Source organism: Bidens hawaiensis, unplaced genomic scaffold (assembly GCF_021521415.1).
Source record: "Bidens hawaiensis isolate Kalapana, Puna unplaced genomic scaffold, B.hawaiensis_p1.1 tig00039218_1, whole genome shotgun sequence".
Lineage (NCBI taxonomy): Eukaryota > Viridiplantae > Streptophyta > Magnoliopsida > Asterales > Asteraceae > Bidens > Bidens hawaiensis.
Genome location: NW_027496909.1, coordinates 83,191 through 94,087, shown reverse-complemented (window position 1 = coordinate 94,087; position 10,897 = coordinate 83,191). Strand labels below are relative to the sequence as shown.

The 10,897-nt window shown below is 36.3% G+C and overlaps 1 protein-coding gene across 1 annotated transcript; it reads right to left on the bottom strand.

Moving 5' to 3' along the window:
• Positions 1-7,055: 7,055 nt before the first annotated feature.
• Positions 7,056-9,552, bottom strand: LOC143591102 (putative serine/threonine-protein kinase PIX13). The gene is made up of 5 exons (XM_077071413.1): positions 9,492-9,552; positions 8,520-8,851; positions 8,015-8,150; positions 7,794-7,936; positions 7,056-7,705 (listed from the first exon to the last, which is right to left on the bottom strand). Exons 1-5 carry the CDS (start codon positions 9,550-9,552, stop codon positions 7,133-7,135), a joined length of 1,245 nt encoding a protein of 414 aa, XP_076927528.1. The 3' UTR covers positions 7,056-7,132.
• Positions 9,553-10,897: the final 1,345 nt, after the last annotated feature.

The window sequence follows — 10,897 nt, the reverse complement described above, 5'->3', positions numbered from 1 at the left end:
AACAAATAACGAGATATAACGAGTCAAAGGTCCTTAGTCTTGCAAAGTCAACCGTTTTATGAATGGTTCTTCAACAAAAACACCAAAAACAGGAAGAATTGAGAGAGACAGAGAGGGTGGCAGCTGAGAGGTAATGTATAGGGTTTATGTAAAGTTTTATGGCAGTGATTTATGGTTTGTTTATCTAGAAAAACATAAACCGAACTAATTATGGCCTTTTTGGCCCGTTTAAGCAAGTGAATATGTTTTAATGAAAGAATCACTGATTTTAGCATAAAGATTGGGTCTTGATTGTTAAGAAACGATTTAGGACATATATTCAGTTATAAAATGATTCCTTGGTCCTTAATTCAATCACACGTGCCTAAAATAACCGATTTTATACCTTAAACGAGTTGAAAAACGGGATTTCGTTAACATACTGACCAGCTATCCCATAGCGCCGCGCGGTGGCCTTACAGCTTAGCGTCGCGCAACGCTCTGGCTTTCAGATTGCCATAATTTAATAGTTGACACATTTAGTCCCTATAGTTTAATTATGGATCAATAATGGAACTTGTTTTGTTATACTAAATGAATAACTAATATATAAAACTTTGAGGGCCTAAAGTGAATATAATGAAACTTAATTATTCATAAATGCAAAGTATTAATAGAGTTTAGGATCTGAATAACGTTCTTACCAAATAAACGAATACGAATAAAAACCCGAAATGCTACAGCACACAAGCCAAGCCGAGCCGAGCCCGAGAAATGCTACAGCACACAAGCCGAGCCGAGCCCGAGCTTGACTAGGCTCGAGCTCGGCTTGTTTAACTTACACAGAGCTCAAGCTTTTCACATCATCATGCGTTTCAGATATGTATATAGATATAAGCAAACATTCTTTTCACCTCCAAAGTTTATAAAATAGTTCAGAAAGTGGGGTCATGAAACTCACGGTTAAGTAGATGTTCGGTGTTGTATCGGCTCGTGCTTTGATTCACTCGCTCTCACTTAGTCTCTATAATTAATATTATAATAATATTAATATATTAATATTGTTATAATCTCTATACTAAACTGGACTGTATATCAAGTCTGGGTATAGTTGTTACACCCAGAAAGTGTCACTAGGCTTAGATTGTGATGCTGTTCAATGTCTAATACTTAAAACCGAACTTGGCTCAGTTTCCCTGTTTCACCAACTGGGTCAAGTTGATCGTTTATGCGTTTTGAAAACAGGTTTGGGGATGTAAACTTGGATAAACATGTTGGTTGATAAAATGATTAAGTTATAAAGAAATATCACAAATTAGGGGTCTGGATTCGCCACGGTACTCGTTTTCGTTTATTCAGTTTGATTTGGAGAAAAACGCGCACAATCTATCCAAATTGTCCGGATTTCTCACAAAAAGTTCGTTTACTTAATTAACTAAAAATATGATTTTTGATCACTCTTGATGTTCTGATATTCCAACAGGTTCGTTAATCCCGAACTCGTCGGTTTTTATCAGAATTGATTTTGTTTAATCTTCAAATTAGCATAATTAATTATCCATTTATCATTAAGCTATGAAAATTTAGCCACTTATCAATTAAAATATGTAGATTTTTATAAAAATATTTATGGAATTATTTACTAGATTTATTAATTTATAAAAATTCATTTTATATGCTATATTTAACCCAAAAAATTGTCCGTTTATACCACACGATTTCCAAAAAATACGAAAAAATTCCTGAGTGATCAAGATACTTCCTAAAACATCCTGTAAAATTTTCAGAAGCTAAAAACCTTGCCAAATACCCTTTTCAAGCCAAAAACAACTATGAAAGCTCGAATAAATGCGAATCTACAAAACATAGCTAGGGTTTTCTAAATGACCCCAAATTTCATATGTGATCATATTATACCAAATCTGAGTTCCTCATAACATTTCATAATTTTTTCAAGCATTTTAAGTATTTTTCCCAAATAAATGTTCATAATCGGTAATAAATTCGTCAAATATTCTCGATAGTCGAAAAATTACGACATTTGGACAAGGACTCATTCATATTGTCCCTGATGTCTCTAAAAATTTTATAAGCTAACAATATGCACATCACAATCGAATCCTAAACATCCCGTAATCGAGCAATTTGGCATTACCTTTGCGGTTTTCGCTCGTTTTCGCTCTCTTAATCAAATTTCCGGGTCCTTGTGCTTCTAAGTGGTAGGTATAGGCCCTATATCACAAACCAAGCATGTATCATCAAGATAACAACAAACTTAGGGTTTCGGTTAGGGCTTTAAACCGAACTTTTGAACCGTAAAAACGCGATTTAAACCCCTTAATCCGTGTTTATAGCCAAAAAACTTATCAAAACAGGTTCTTAACCATGTGTATAATAAAAATATGATTTTGAAAAATTTTTAAGGTTTTTGCATGGTTAGGAATGATTTTTGGTATTCAAACTATGTTTATATGAAATTTAACATATTTAAAATAAGTAAAAATTGATCAAAATAACATAATTACCTTAGCTTTTGGTTGTGTGTGTGTGTTTGAAAGATCAGCTAAGCTTAATGGTTCTAGAAATTGATTCTAAAATATCTTCTTTACGTAATTATAAAGTAAACAAGTTAATGATAATATCAATGGGTGGCGGCCGCAAGTTTTCTTGGGCCCCCTTGGCCCAATTTTGGCCCATTACCTCGATTTGCGTGCCCGTACGTGAAATAACGAGTCCAGATTTATTTCGGGTTCGGTTTTTGATGTGAAAAATATACCGGGTACGACAAACAGTGCGAAAACGAGTGTTTTTTTGGCCAATTTCTTGTTAGTTTAGAAAAAACATACTATTCGTTTGTAAAAATCGGAAATATTTTCACGGATCGCTTAAAACATTCATGCTAAGTGTTTTGTAAGTTTTTTTCGGCTTAACGGATGATACAATGCTTGAATTTTAACTATCTTTTGCGTTAAAATTCATAGCGGGTAGTTAAACGAGCATATTTTCGTTTAACTGGTTCGCTATCAAACTAAGGCCATAATACTAATATGTTAGCTTATATTAAATGTATATCACTTGTAGATGGCCCCCGGGGATATCTGGGTCATAACCAGACCCGTTTGGTTATTCCTTTGTTCGGTACGTATTAAACGGTTAATCGTTTAATCGGTAATTCCATATTGAAGTGTACCTTGTTTTGTGTCAAATGTCACACTACTCATTAGGCACCCAACTCAATTGGAATAAAATTACTCTAAGTACATGTACAATTAATCATATACACAATATCATCTCTCTTAACAGTCCTGTAGACTTCCAAAGGTATGTTTGATGATATGCAAGGCCTCGGGAACTCCGAGTCACCATGTATGAATGGATCCAGACACATGTATACTTTTAACCAGAGTATGTCCGTTTCTTATTATTGTAACACAATGTTTTAAGGATTCATAGATCCTATGCAAACAGCCTGACTCTAAAAGAGTTTGTAAAAGTTTAGGGCATACTCACCTTTTTTATTGTAACCAGTTTCTGATGCTGATTCCTGTTTATGATCAGTTTCAGTTACTGACTCTTGTCTGTAATCAGTTTCTGTTACTGATTCCTGTTTCTGATTTCTGCTTTCTGATTTCGGATTTCTGATTGATTGATTGTTATCTTGGACCTCTAGTACGAGAATAACTTTCGTATAAATATCTAGATTAACGATCTAGCTTCAGGCACGTAGTTTGTTTTGTATAGCTTTAACCTTGACAATTCATTTGTTTGTATAAAATATTTGTAACTTTAATCCCTTTGTTTATTTATCAATCATATGCTATGTATCTTCTTCAGGAAGAAACATCTATCATGGGTTTCTTCTTCAAAAAGAAACATTAATTTAACTATAACCTTTGTACATGAATATTATATTCCTTTAATCATAAAAAAAATTATTTTAACTATACTCTTTGTGTGTGAATGCTTACGTTTCTTAATCATGAAGAAACAATACTTTGACTATAACCTTTGCTCATGAAAAGTTATATTATGCTTAACTGTGATCAAGGTTCGGACTATACTCCTGAGTATGGTCTAAGCCATAATATTAATAATAAAATAATACTTAAGCAGAACCCCTACCTCACACGGGTATTCGGAGTTAGTTGCCTAAGATTGATCGAGTAGCACTTCTACTCTCTATCGCGTTCAAAGCTTTAAACCGTCAGAGCTTCGGAGCTTGGTACACACTACGAGACACGGAACGCTTCCCGAGGTAAAGTGTGTGAAAATAAAGGTGTTTGGTGTGAGATGGGAAGTGCCGCACACCTTTATATTTATAGCTGATTTTAGGTTCCTTCGGACAAACGTCCAGGCCGTTCGCATGACACGAAACGCCATATACTTTGCTAAGTCATCAGACGTCTTACCACGTGGCTTGACGTGGTGCCACATGTCCACACATGCCACGCATGCAGAATGGTTACTTCGCGTAGCGCGAAGTACCCTTGAGTCATTTCTTCACGTAGCGCGAACTATTCAAAACCCTAATTTTTATTCCAACTGCTTCAAGTAGCGTGAAGGGCTAATTCCTTGTTCGTTCGCGTAGCACGAAGGAAAAGAATTTAGAATTGCGAGCGTACGAAGTGCAAAGTGTGTCATCAAAACGCCACATTACGCCCATCGCCCGTACCTGTGTGCGTCGGGTGTTTTGCACCGTTTGCTAGGACTGCTGAGAGTGATTTGCCAAATAAGAATATTACTATGGAAACTCGCTATCTTATAAAGAGCTTCCAAGTTTTATAATTTTCCAATGTGGGATGAAAGTCATATTTCCCATTTATACCCATGTGGAATGCTTCCACTTTCTTCCTTCTTTCCATGTGGGATGGATTTTCTTACTTCCTTAACATGAGATGCTTTATTTTTCTTATCTCATTCATTTTTCTCCCATTACTTGTCTTGAGAATATTTTTAAGAGAAAACACTATAGAATAGTAACCAAGTTTCAAGTTTGTACCAATTAAGTCACTCATATTTTGTTGTCCCAATCAGGTCACTCAACTTTCAGTTTGTCTCAATTAGGTAACTTAAATTTCAATTTATGTTGTAAAACGAGAGGGACGACTACTATATTATCATAAGTGACGCATTTACTGATAAAAAATTAAAAAAAATGGCTTTAATAACGTTTAAGTTATTTATAAACACATAATATGAAGGTAGAAAAATATAGTATTAGAACATTTATTGAAAGTTGAGTGACCTAATTGAGCTAAAATTGAAAGTTGAGTGACTTAATTGAGACAAAATTAAAAGTTGAGTGACCTAATTGAAACAAAATAAAATATGAATGACTTAATTGGAACAAACTTGAAACTTGATTACTATTCTATAAAGTTGCCCCTTTTTTTAATCCATCTTCTTTCAAAATTGACTTTTTTAACCAAAATAAATATGGGATTTTCCAGGATGTTACACGCTGTATAACATCTTCCCCTTCGGAGGCTTATCAGCAGTAGAACTTGCGATCGAAAGTTCAGGTTCCTATTCTGGAGCCAAGCCATAACCATTTACAATGTCCAGAAAGTCTTTCTCTTTCCAATTAATTGGAATGAGATCCATAGTTTGAGAGGGGGTTTTTTTTTCTCCACCAACCATAAGGAAGTTAGAAAGAGATTCGTTACAGCGAGCTATGATGACAAGAGAAAGAGAGATAATTGATGGCGCACAAGGTTTGGGAAGAAGAAACTGCTGGCGAATATGAAGGATTAGGAAGGCGTACGAAATAAAGGAAGGTTTTCCTCTATTTATACTCGTTGCAATTAATGCGATGAGAAGACGTACGGAGGAGAGAGGGAGCGACAGTCCAATGGATGATCGACACTTCAAGCGGGAAAAAAGAGAAAAAGGGGTGGGAATAGTTTTTAAAACAACCATCAAACACCTGCAAATGCCTTGAAATAAAAGCCTGACACACTCAGAGCAAACCTGTCACATCCTAACCTCAATGCTTATCCTAATCCTTCGATTTAATCATAATAAAAGTGATACACGCGTAAGAAGCCATCCAGACACAATCACACCCCCAAGGAACATTACAAAGTCCAAAATTCCATCTGCGGAAATCAAGCGCGAAAGAAATAATTGACCAGGGGGACTTATAGAGGTAGGGTAGGAAAATGACCAAAGAAACCACGAAGATCCGGTGGGTCACCCATGGCACCTGCGGGAATCATCCTCCAAGAAATTAAAGTCCAGACATTCCCTCAGAAACGGCGGAAGTAACCCGCATGACAAAAAAGATATGAGCCGCGGGAGAGGCCCGTAGTTGGGAGAACGTTAAGGAAGAATAACTTCACACATTTAAAGGAAGAATAGTTGTAACAATATCCTTCAAGATATTGCCAAAAGATTCCCTGATTGTGGCATATACCTCCTTCACGGAGAACACGTGATGGCACAGCTAATCAGGAAAAGACAGCTGGACGCCCCCTAACAACCATGCACATGGCTAGTTATCACTTCCTATCAGAATAAGACACGTGTCCATTCAGGTGGGAAAGAGGAATCTTATGGATTGTGATAACTCCACTAATCACATTCCCTCACCCCCGGCTATAAATACTCTCTCAATCATCATGAGGTATTCATTGACAACTCCCATATTACATCAATCACTTAGTACTTTATCTCTCCAAAGAATGGTACTTATTCTCACGTCGGAGGGTGGTTACGGAAAGACCCCATCTTGTCCTTCCCATAACGAGGCTCACGGTGATCATTTTGCAGGATACAGATATGAATTTAGCTCGATTACTAGCTCATATTAACCTTGATTTGCCCATTAACCTTTACCTGATGGAAATATTGTTCTAACATTAGGGTTTGGCTCCGTGTTTTTTCAACACTAAAAGGTAAAACTAATACTTCAACAGTTATCCAGAATCATAGTGGGTTTCGTAACTTTCATCACTATATTCTCAAATTTTTCATAGCAAAATAAAATTAACCAAACACCAATTTTTTTAGGAAAAAAAAATCATACTGAAACCTATTGCAAAAGCATACAAGAAAATGCTAATATAAATCTTCACAAAATCACATATAGCAACTTATCTATGTTAAATCCACAATCTGTAATAACAACAGTAAAAAAGCATACTAACATGTATCATGAGCCTTTTGGTGAATCCTGGCTCCTACGGCTTACATCTTCCATAACATGAAGTGGTGACCGATGGCGTAAAGGTTGTTGACCATTTCGGTACAGCGAGTGTTGACTTGAACTGTGTATTCTTGGCACTTTTGGCCTTTCTTTAATATCACCTACTCGTTCTAGTGTCGCAACCACTTCTTTCATTGACGGACGGGTTTTCTGCTCCGAAACAAGACACGTGAGAGCTAGTTGGGCTACCTGGCCCGCTCCTTTTGAAGGGTACCGTCCTTCAAGCCGCGGGTCCATTATGTTCTTCAACTTCCTTCGGTTAGCCAGATACGGTTTGACCCAGTCAACTAGGTTTCGTTGGGCGGCTGGTCGACCATTGTCTAGGGCCCGCATGCCCGTTAGCATCTCAACCAGCACAACCCCGAAACCGTACACATCACTCTTCACATACAAATGACCTGTGGTAACATATTCAGGAGCAGCATAACCATATGTACCCATCACACGTGTTGTCACGTGTGATTGGCTAGCCGACGCCATTTTAGCCAGCCCAAAATCTGATAGCTTTGCATTATACGACTGTCAAAATAAATATCGTAACAGATAATCAGTTACACTACTTAATAAAGAAAGTAGAATCACTCATAAAGCTTAACTTATTACTTACCCCATCAAGCAATATGTTTGATGCCTTAAAGTCTCTATAAATAACCTTCTTATCCGAAGTATGCAAAAACGCGAGCCCACGAGCTGCTCCTATTGCGACTTTAAGCCGTATATCCCATGGAAGTGGCTGAACGGTTGACCCCCCTGAAAAGGTCAAACCGCTTAAAATAACCGTAAACTTTCATGACTAATAACTATTATTAACTAGTAATCGAATCTTACTTCCGAAAAGGTGGTTCTCTAAGCTGCCTCGTTGCATGAATTCATATACGAGTAAAAGCTCTTTGCCCTCGTAACAATATCCCAAAAGTTTCACAAGATTCGGATGTGAAAGCCTTCCTAAGAAGTTAACCTCAGCCTGCTCCAAATAATCATAAAGTTAATTTATTATAATAACGGAAACGTGCAACAATTTGTTAACACAGTAGGCCCGCGACTGATCCAGGAATTTTTGTACACCAAAACATATAAATAAAAAATAGAAAACAGTTACGTTCTAATCATTTTGCATCCAATTATAGAGTTGGTGGTATGCACATTGGGCAACCATTTTCATTCCATAAAGCAATTAAATATCTAAAAGTGTAAGTGTAGCACTAGCTTAGCCTAACATAAAGCACATCTTTATCAACATTCAACTAAAGTGCAAGTGTGCAACATGCGTCAAGAACTTGCATTACCAACTTGTACATTTACGCAATACCGAGTTGTACGCGTAACAAATTACCTGCCACTCTTCAATTCCTTGTATGCTCTCAGAATTCAACTTCTTGACAGCAACTACAGAATTGTGTTTAGATCCAAATTTGTCTTCAATCCAGCCTTTATAAACCTTACCAAACCCGCCTTCGCCTAAAATAGTATCGTTTCGGAAGTTTTTGGTGGCGGACTTGAGCTCGGAAAAGGTGTATATTTTGAGATTTGGGTGAGGCAAGATCTGGCCACCGGGGCCAAGATCATCACCGCTGCTTGCGGATGAAAACAGGCTGTTTCCGGAGGCATTGCTGCTAATTCCGGATGATGAGTTTGTGGTGATGGTTGTATGTGAACTCCCTGTTACTGTATCACCATCATTTTGATTAAATCAAAATTCAAAACCACCCTCAAAATGCTGTGAAAATAAAACCGAAAACCGAACTGTATCCGTAACAGAAAAATATATATGATCTGAATTGTATATTCGGTTTTCTGTTCAGTTAATAAACGTATTAGAGTTTTGAATTCGGATTTCGGATTTTTTGAGATCGGGTTGTTTATTTAGCGGATTAACTTTTTAATCACTAGAAGGAAATAAAAGTTAAGCAATGGGTGATGCTATAGCAACACCACCCTACCCTTTTGGTTTCACACCATCAAACGGCCGTCCACAAAACACCTACTATTTAATAAAAAAAAATCGGTCAAAATGGTCGTTTGAGCAATATCCCTAATTTTCTGATTTGGTGGTTTGATCTCGTTCTGAGTCAAACTTTGAAAAGTATTGATCAAAACCGAGTCGTTTTGGCCAATATCTGGAACAGATATGAGATAGGTACCGTACCAAAAAGACCTATGCTGAAAATTAGAAAAGTGGATACTAATACCGTACCGAATCTATCAGTACGGTACCAGTATTCCAGACGGGCGTTTTGATGATGAAAAGTTAAAGACAGATTTGATTAGAAACAAGTGATGATTTGAGTGTTGTACTTGTACGTACCTGAACTTATATTGCGAGTGGGGGCTGGAGCTATATTAGTTGAAGAAGTGCAAATACCCATGATATGATATGATGATTTTTTTTTTTGCTCAAAACCAGAATATCATAGTTGAAAATGAAACCCAGGAGTATGAATGAAGTCTTATTGATGAATCAGACCATTAATTAATTATTTAAAAGATATTGGTATTAATATTAAATGAAGGGGTGTGGTTATTTAATTGTGGGTGGAATATGAGTACTGATGATGTAAAGTATGTAGGGAAGGCAAGTCAGTGTCGTTACCGGTTGGTGGGCCCACAAGGAGAGGACCGAGTCAGATGCACATGCAATCAATATTACATTATTATCTTACATGGTTTTTACATGTTTGAGATTACCTTTGTCACATATATGCTAAAATAAATGTGGACCTTTTCATATTTCCTCATCCAGAGTATCATTTCCCGATCTTTATGGTATGGGTTCAAACGGCAAGTTGAGTTGTTTACGAGCTATTTGAGCTTGGGTTAATAGAATGGTGAGTTTTTTTTGAGCTCAAGCCTTATAGGAAACTAGTTTAGGCTCATCGATCAAGCCTTGTGCCTTTTTAAAATATTACCGTTTTTGGACTAGTGTGTATTAACTTTACACTACACGTCGAGCTCAGGCCGAGCTTTGGCTCGTTTAAGGTACTACATGAGGTAGAGCTTAGGCTCGTTTAAGATTTTTTTCTCAATATATATATATATATATATATATATATATATATATATATATATATAAACATGTATATAATAATTAATAAATAATAGATAAACCGAGCATGAGATTGAAAAAACCACAACTTCGATCCGAGCTCAAGCTTTAGAAGAATAGATCGAAAGGAGCCAAGCTCGAGCTCTCGTAAATCAAAACAAGACGTGTTCGAGCCTAATCGAGTTCAAAGTTGGCCTGACTCGTTTACGTTTATTACCATCTTTTCAAACCATATGTTTCTTTAGCTAATATATAATTAAATTGTTAAACTTAGATTGAAATCTTTTTTTTTTAATTATTGTTTACAAAATGTATTTGCAATCACTACTTGGGAAACCATACACTAATTTATAGTTAATTATATATACATAATCTTTACAGTATGGTTGCCACTTATAGAGGAAAAGTTAGTGTGTTAGGCTCCTAAAAGTTTAGGGCCTAATTTGTTGTCGACTTGATACAATTGTTCGCTATCCAATTCAGACCATCTAAATGTTAGAATTAATCCCTCGTATGTAAACTTTAGAAATTAGTATGTTAAAATGTCTAACTATGTTTTAGTTAGTATTTGTTATTTATGTATTCTAGAAGAGTTAAACTTATAAAAACATTACGTTACGTTAGATTGAATCGGTGTGATGAACCGATGCGTTGTTTCCATGATACCC

Coding starts and splice junctions, on each gene's coding strand:
- LOC143591102 (XM_077071413.1), bottom strand. CDS start 9,552: ATGGGTATTTGCACTTCTTCAACTAATATAGCTCCAGCCCCCACTCGC. Junction 8,151..8,519: donor AAGGAATTGAAGAGTGGCAG/GTAATTTGTTAC, acceptor TATTTGGAGCAG/GCTGAGGTTAACTTCTTAGG. Junction 7,706..7,793: donor CAAACATATTGCTTGATGGG/GTAAGTAATAAG, acceptor TTATTTTGACAG/TCGTATAATGCAAAGCTATC.